Source organism: Polistes canadensis, unplaced genomic scaffold, assembly GCF_001313835.1.
Source record: "Polistes canadensis isolate GaletaPanama2010 unplaced genomic scaffold, ASM131383v1 scaffold_308, whole genome shotgun sequence".
Taxonomy (NCBI): Eukaryota; Metazoa; Arthropoda; class Insecta; order Hymenoptera; family Vespidae; genus Polistes; species Polistes canadensis.
Window position 1 is genome coordinate 156,971 of NW_014569855.1, and position 9,030 is coordinate 166,000.

General features: G+C 27.6%; 1 protein-coding gene across 1 annotated transcript; it reads left to right on the forward strand.

Moving 5' to 3' along the window:
• The first annotated feature begins 6,260 nt into the window (after positions 1-6,260).
• LOC106791432 (farnesol dehydrogenase-like) lies at positions 6,261-8,772 on the forward strand. The gene is made up of 5 exons (XM_014757053.1): positions 6,261-6,626; positions 7,816-7,942; positions 8,076-8,208; positions 8,367-8,510; positions 8,649-8,772. Exons 1-5 carry the CDS (start codon positions 6,320-6,322, stop codon positions 8,700-8,702), a joined length of 765 nt encoding a protein of 254 aa, XP_014612539.1. The 5' UTR covers positions 6,261-6,319; the 3' UTR covers positions 8,703-8,772.
• The last annotated feature ends 258 nt before the right edge of the window (positions 8,773-9,030 follow it).

The following is a 9,030-nucleotide window of genomic DNA, read 5'->3' on the forward strand; positions in this document are numbered from 1 at the left end:
CTCAATTATAATCTATATTTATATAATATATATCTATCTTTATCTATATTTATATCTATATCTCTTGATCTTACTCTCACCGAAGAAATCTCTGGTTAGTGTTCGTAGTTGTATCCCTTTTTCGCTAGGTTAGTTCCAAGGAGTTCGTTCAAGCCGAATAAACAATACTTCCGTCTACTCGAGAATTCATAACGAGCTGGAAAATACCCAAAGGAGGAGATAAAAAAAAAATGAAGATTTTGTTGTTGTGCCATTTGCAAATTAACTTCAACGTACTTTTTGTCACCCTTTCATTTGTCTTTCTTTTCTTTTCTTTTTTTTTTTTGCTTCTTCTTCTTATTCTTATTATTATTATTATAAATTATTATTAAAAATGATTATTTTCTTATTCGATACTTCGAATGTGGAATATTTTTTAATTTCAAGATGAAAGATATTTGTTGAAAAAAATTCGATCTACGTATCAGGTATATAGATAATACAGTGGCTCGACACTGTACGACAATGATTCGTGCCAGTTTTTGTGGGATGGAATCGATTAAAGGAAATTTCTCCGTGCCCCGGTTCGTAATTAATATCAATTTTCCTCGAGGTTGAGAAGAAAAACCACAAACTGATAGAAGAAAACTCGTAATCCATGGACAAACATTTGATGTACAGAATCACTACGTAGCAGGAAAACTTCCATCGGAGATCTCTATCCATGACGGATGAGTGCATTTTCTATAGTGAGACATGACCCAAATTTTCCTCATTCAAATCGATTGTTTTTCGACCAAAAAAATACGAGTAAACTAGTACTGTCCAGCTTTCCTTTATTCCATGGACTAATTTTCCTTTTGCAAACATTTCGGGGGTCCCAATGAAAGGTAGATAATCAAAAAGACAATTAATGTCACGTTCTAAATTAATCCATACGCAAGTTTAATAACACTATTACACATCGTAAGAGTAGTTGTTATAAGTTTTTTTGTATGAAAAACTCGCGTTACCTTTTTATTTTAATTATTCATTTAATCTGGCATTGATGTATATTTAGATTTTTATTCACAAAAATAAAATTGATTTGTTTCCTGGACAGCTCTGGTTTTTGATCGAATTCCGTTTTTCATCTGATTCAAAATGAAAAAATGTAAAATAATACGAAGAATTTTTTCAACGATTAGATTATTGAAAATAGTTTAAATATTAATCAAATGTTTGAGGAATATTTTATTCTGATATTAAGTACTCTGATAAATAATTGAAAAAATAAAACAATTAATTATTAATATAATAAAGATTTGTTTAAATATTAATAAACTTATTGACAATTAATCAGTCGTATAGAATAAATTTTTCGTCTGGTCTCTCATCATCAACGATTATGAGAGTTCAATTAATAATTCATGAAAGAAATATATATAATAAATATAAACAATCGGATTAAATATTAAATAAAATTTAGAAAATAAATCGGCTGTGTGTGTGTGTGTGTTTATGAAAAATTCACGATTGATTTGATAATAAAAAACGATGAAAGAAAAATAATTCAATGTGATGAGCGTACGTTATTAATTAATATAATTAATAATTATAAATAATTAATTAAAAATCGTTGTGAAATATTAAATAGAATAATATTCTTACGAGCCATGTGTCGAATTTGACTTGCTTACTGTAGGAGGGCCGAACTGCAAATGTCCCGAGTGTTCACATTTAACTCGGGAGAGAAAAAATAAACACATGTTTAGAAATATAGTTAAATCATTTCAGTCGTCTTTAGAAGTTCTTTTTGTTCGTAATCTTGCCGGGAGTAAATTAATGGTGGTAAGACGTTTTAAATTGATTTTATTCCTTTAACAAATAAAAATCTGTCCATTTTTAATATTTTAATTATAAAACGTGATCAATAGAAAACCGATGAATCAACGAGTGTTTACCAACACTTTATATTTAATCTTCTATCTTTGCGGTGATGCAAGATAAAATGTATTAACGCTTATATAAAAATCTCTCTATCATTACTGAAAATTTATTTATATTTATTCAAAAGTAAATATTAACACTAAACCTACGACAAATGGACCGTTTTAAAAAAAAGAACAAATTTATCTTAATATAGAATAAGATTTTAACCAATTGCACATGGTGAATAAAATATTTTCTTTTATTTAAAAATGAATAATATAAATTTTATGAATTTTTATTGTTTTATTTTTACATATTACAGGATTGTTACTTATAGATAATACTTATAGATAAATTATAGGTTTATTAAAAATCGAAATATAACCATCGTATTATCATAATTGCAAAAACTAACAGTTATGTTTCTGTTTGAAGATTTTTTTTTCTAATCGTTTGTTCAAAGAAGGAAAGAAAGAAAGAAAGAAAGAAGAAGACGACTACGACGAGGGAACGGTAATCGTACAACCAAAAAAAATTTCAAATAAGTCGCTAGATTCGCATCCTCCGCGGGGCAAATATGAAACATTGCAAATTAAAGTCTGCTTTGCAAATGTCTATATATATATTGCACCCACTCGCACAGCTATACTTTCATATCCATAAAAAGAGAAAGCTTCGTTTATCTTCCATGTAAAACCTACTGTGCGTGTATAACTAATACATGCTTACAATTGAAAATCTCGGTGGTAGATTAAAAAAATTTTTGTCCTTTTTATCGCTGTTGTTTATATTCGAAATGAATAAAAAGAAAAACAAAAAAACAGATCGATGCTAAGGGAAGGGGATAAAAAGATGAGAATTTTTAACAAATATAAAACGTTGAAAAGAAGTTTATTTTAATTGATCCGATAATTAAAGATAAAACTAAACGACTATGGGAAAACAAGATTTTAACACACTTTTCCCGTCGATGGGACTCTTGTTTGTTTTATTTAAAAGTCAACCGAAAACCGGTTATCAAGATTAAAGAAATTGAATAAATAAATATAAACGAACGGGGATACCTTCAAGTTGCAAAAGGAAGAAGAAGGAAAAAAGAAAAAGACGAAGAAATGTAGAGAAAAAATAACAAAAAAAAAGGATTATAGGCGCAAAAGCATAGTCCTTTCCCGTGGGTGTATGAGCATTAAACAGACATTCTTATCTCGAAGTCCCTTGGCCACAAATGCGAAATGTAGGTTATCGGGTTTTGAGGTGTAAAAAGGTGGAGGTATCATTCGAGGTCGCTAAAGAACGAAAGTATGAAGAGAAAGAAGAGAGAAAAAGAAAGAAAGAAAGGAAGAAAGAAAGGAAGAAAGGATAAAGGAGTGAGATGGAGACGAGGGAAGAGCAGTACGAGTGAATGAGAAATAGAGAGGCAGAGAAGGTTCTAAATATCGCTGATGGTGCCATCTTGAAGAACCCTTCGTGGCAAGTTTCTTCTTTCTTCGGCAGTTTTCGGTAACCTTCGGAAAGTCTTCTACCTTTTCATTGAAATTACGACGACAACGACGACGACAACGACGACGACGACGACGACATACTCGTTCTCTACCACTCTTATTTATTTTATTCTTAACGAATCTTCCATTCCTCTCTTAGGACTTCTACTTGTTCTTCTTTTTTCATTTCTTTTGAACAAATCAAAAAAAAAAAGAACCACACTACGAAATTATAATTCGATGTTATGCATCTGCTGGATGTAAAGCTGCACTTGAGTTGCAAGACTTTCTTTTGAGTTATGTTTATTAATAATTTTAATTCAACGGAAATGAATAATGATTAATTGAACGTACATGCAGCATACAGATATACACACATACTCAAAGTTTTTCCAATCGAGATGGGACGGTCGTGCAATCTCGAGGGTACTCGTGCTATCCCGAAAGATTGACGTTCGAACAAACTACCTTGATAACTCTCTACACGTCGATCGATACCAAACCAATAGGATTCTGACACGACATGATCGTGTTCGTTCGAATTTTTCTGCTTTAGTAATTTTCGAGATTCATCTATGAAACATACGGATTTTCTATAAAATTGATTATATGCTTTTGACAACTTGAACCATTACATCGATCGATTTTAATGAGATCTTACGAGTACGTAGAACGAATTGAACAAATTTGCCCATTTAAATAAAAACATATTTTTCATTTTTCCGATCAAGATACTTTTACCTTTTCATTTTATTATGAAGTACATACAATATTTTTTGTTCTTTGTACTTCATTTGTCTCAATTCTAACGAAATTATAACTATAATTGTTAAACAAAATAGTTTGGTAAATATGTTTTGAGAAAGTTTACGATTTGATTTATATTGGGCCTTATTTATTAGAGCACTAGGTTGTAAGTGACCCAGTACCACGAATTTGAAAGTCATGCTATTATTATATTATAAGCATATAAGACATAAACCTGAACAGCTGCACAACGTAAAAAGGGCAGCGAGGATTTATGAAGTCTTATGTTAACTCGTCGCATCTGTAAACTTATCGCTCTTAAAAGTCATCTAATATTTTTCAAGCATCATTTTACGCAGCGGAGATGGTAAAATGATCATCTCCGCGTACCCGTTGCCCATGAACTGGGAACATATATGTAAATTTGTTGTAAATCCAGTAATGAAAGACCACAAAAAATACCACGGACTGGATTCTTAAAAGCAATAAACCGGTTTTCTTAAAAAAAGATAAAAAGACAGAAACAAATTTATCGGATATACTCTCAAATCCTTATAATATGATATTTTTTCTTTAAGTATTTAAATTATAGAAGAAAATAATATAATTTTAATTATAAATAGTCTAGCAATATAATAATTATGTATATAGATAGAAAATTATAAATTGTATGTTACTTAATTTCTGAATGATCACTTTAAACTTGAATTTCTTCGTAATATAACTATTGTACATAATGTAACTCTCTTTCATAATTCTTTTAAGTAACTAAATTCTTCTATGATGACTCTTCTATACAACTGAACTCCAAGAATCACATTGCTGATATCAACATATCAAATTAGCTAAAGAGTGGCTAAATTTATTCTGTAAGAATATAGAAAGTGAAGTTAAGATATCTAAAATATACTAATTATTCAATTTTAGTCCTTTATCGCGTTGTTATTCGTTATAATAACGTTAGCATAATTAGCTCGTTATTCTTAGAAATCATGATACAGATATTTTTAATTACTCTATATATTATAAATTATAAGATAATAATTTATGTCTAACATTTTTTTTTCATATTTTTCAATCATGTTACATCAGATAACAAAAGTTTTCGATAGATTTATTGAATAATCTAAGCTTATCATATTTTTCGGTTCACTTGTTACATGTCATTTATTTTATACTTCAGTCAATATTTATGTTAATGTTTATGTAAATGAATATCTTAAAATAGAAAACAATTAAAGATATCGGTCGTAAAAAGTGATTAAAAATTATTGCTGTGCACTATCATAAATGTCTGGAATTTCATTTTTTTTTTATTACCAGTTCATATTCGTATAAATAGCAAGGTTATTAGCGACGGAGTCTAATTATTAATATTATTTTAAAGAAATTTTGATATATCTTACATTCGATGATATATACATTTTGTTTTTCTTGTATAATCATTTTGTTAAATTTTTATCATTTTATCTATTTCATTTTTGTTTTCTTTTTCTTCATTCAATTTTCTTCTAAATATTCTAATAATAATATTCTAAATTCTTTTTATTTTAGGTTTTTTTTTCTTTTTAATTCGTTACCTATCATAACATACAAAATGATATTAATTTCAGTTCAATTACTAATTAATCATATAGATAAATTCTTAAACATTGAAGATAAATGAAGTGTTGATTAATAAACAGAAATAAATGATTAATATATTTTTTTTTATTTTAAAAAAAGGAACGAGCCAAGTCGTATTTGTTATTTGAAAATATCGCGTGATATTTTCGAAAAAAAAAGAAAAAAGAAAAGGAAAAGCAAATCTAAATAGAACAAGATTGGCAGATGTAAAAAACAAACTTTTGAAGTATTCAAATTGATGTTGATTAATATATTTAACGTTAAATTGAATATATATTATTATATAATTAACAGAACCAATCAATTATAATTGAAACGAATTAGGTTTCATTGTAAAATAAAATATTTAGTTATTGTGTATGAAAGAAAACTTAGAGAGGGACAAACAAATTATTACGAGCCACTCTTTCTTTTATACAAGTTGTTGGCCCGACGCGATAATTGGTTTAAGGGACGTATGGGGGGAGAAGAAAAGGGAAAGGGAACCGTTAAATAGGCAGTGCGAGAGAAGAAATCTTCAAGACGATAGTGAAACGGTCATTGTTAAACGTGATACTTTGAGAAGTCTTACGAAGATGGAACGTTGGTCAAGTAAAGTTGCATTAGTGACAGGAGCAAGTTCTGGGATTGGTGCTACAATTGCCGAAGAATTGGCACGATATAATATCAAAGTCATTGCCACTGCAAGAAGATTGCACAAGTTAGAAGAATTAAAAGCTAAAGTGGAATCATTAAATTTACCGGGCACGATTTATCCTATAAAGTGTGACGTCACTAAAGAAGAAGAAATCTTAAATGTTTTTAAATATATTGAAAAGGAACACGATGAAGTCAACATTCTCATAAACAATGCCGGTGTCATTTTCAATGAAAAAATCATTAGTAAAGTTTTTATCTTTATAATAATTAATTAGCATGTTATTACAATCACAAAGAAATATACATGAGAATATAATTATTCATTTAGATTCGTGTAGGTAGAATAATAATTTGTTTAGAAGAACAATGTTAATTGATATTGATATCATATGTAATTAATCATTAATATATACGGTACGTGTAGATATTCAAAACAGAAAGCATATCTTAGGATTTTTATAAATTACTTAACAATAAGGAAATCTTAAAAATAAATATATTTGAAAGATTTAAGAAATTTTGTGCATTGGTAGAAAAATTTCTTTGCTACTTGTTTGAGATCTAAAAGAAAGGGTAGAAAAAAATCATTTTTTTTTCTACGAACAATTACAAACATTGATAAAATTTATTGATAAAGAAGAATGTTTCCTAATGCACTTTATTAACACAATTGTTAGTTCTAATATTTAATATTTGTATAATAATTATTGTAAATGATTATTTTAAACATTAAAAAAATTTACTTTGTAGATAATTTTACTTATAACATTTATAAACAGTATAAATGCTTAACATTGACTCTAATCGCAAGACACAATTATTGCAAATAACTAGTTTAAAAGATAAGCAGGATGGACTTAAAAAAATAATAAAAAAAAATTGCATATATTCCATAAATAAGATAACAATTTATGTAAACTAACTTTGTCGTCCGGATGCAGTGCACCCTTTACAAATTTGGATTAACACAACTCTGATAATATACATTCATATATACGTATTTAATAATACTTAACGATTATAATAAAATGATTAAATTCGCATATTGTGTGTGTGTGAAAAAGAAGAGTCTCGAGAACTTTATTCATTATTTAAAACGTTTGCTAATAAATTTTATATAAAATTTTAAAAATAAAAATATTGTGAGTAATGCTTAGACATTGCCCACAATGTCAGCCGTTTTTAGGCAACGTAGGAAACGGAAGAATTAAAGTTACGGGCAATTTGTTATTTTCCTATAGACATTGTACATATATATATAATACTTATTGTTAGATATTATAAGATATTCTTTAAACAAGAAAAGTTATATTTATTAGGATTGCATGATATTTTTTAAAGAAAAAAAAAATAGAGAAAACAAAATCGATATAGATTATATTTACAAAAGTACCAATATATCGATATCGAGATCATATTCCTTTTTTTGCAGATGGAAAAACGGAACACTTTCACAATATTATGGACGTTAATGTGATCGCAATAGCTATTTGCACAAGAGAAGCTGTTAGATTAATGTCTAAATCCAAAACTCAAGGACATATTATCAATATTAACAGGTAAAGTAAAATATACAATAACATTATGTTATTAGTATTTATAGTTAGTACAATTGGGCAAGTTTATTGTATACTTTATTAAGATTTTTTTTTATTATGAGTTCATTAAATATTAATTGATTTATTTATGCAGCCTTTGTGGCCATAATGCAAACATCACAAAGTTACCATTCAGTTTATATCCATCCAGCAAATATGCTGTACGAGCTATGTGCGAAAGTATTCGTAATGAAATCTTGAACGAGGGATTGAACATTAAAATTTCGGTAATATTTTTATTATTTTGGTTTGTTTGTTTCTTTTTTTTTCATTATGAAATTGCTTTTATGTATTATGTATAGTTGCATTTAAATATATAAAATAAATTAACATTTATAAATTCGATATTAAAAAAGAAATTAATCATTGTTTATTATTTAACCAGGATATTAGTCCTAGTATTGTGAACACTGAAATGACTAAAGCTTTTAATATACGATCAGAAATTTGGAAGAAAATGACAATGTTATCACAAAAGGACGTTACTGATGGAATTATTTATGTACTAGGCAGCCCAATTAATGTCCAAGTAAGTACTATTTTTAAACAATACGTATGATCGGACATGTAGAAAAATTATATGTAAGCATATAAATATTATAGAACAAATAATTCATTCTTCAAGTAAATTTCATTAACCGAAATAAAATATAATTTTCATTTTTAGATTAATGAATTAATAATTACATCTTTGCACGACGAAATACCTGATAGCATCTAATAATAAAATATATAAACATACATATTAGGAATATAAGAATATCTTTATGTAATGATGTCACAATATATATCTCTGTAAGCAATTTTAAAAATTAATACTATATAATAAAACAAAATAATTATATAAATACTTACATATAATATTCCGAATATAAATTCATTATTAATAGCATTTACGTATGTGTTATATAAATACATCTTTATATATATAAATTTCGTGTCACATTGTGTCCACGATGAGCACCGTACATACGCTAGCAAGAAACCATGACAGCAGAAAAAAATGAATAAATATTCCTAATTGCACACTATTTGCTCTATCAAAATAC

Coding starts and splice junctions, on each gene's coding strand:
- LOC106791432 (XM_014757053.1), top strand. CDS start 6,320: ATGGAACGTTGGTCAAGTAAAGTTGCATTAGTGACAGGAGCAAGTTCT. Junction 6,627..7,815: donor TTTCAATGAAAAAATCATTA/GTAAAGTTTTTA, acceptor CTTTTTTTGCAG/ATGGAAAAACGGAACACTTT. Junction 7,943..8,075: donor CATATTATCAATATTAACAG/GTAAAGTAAAAT, acceptor TTATTTATGCAG/CCTTTGTGGCCATAATGCAA.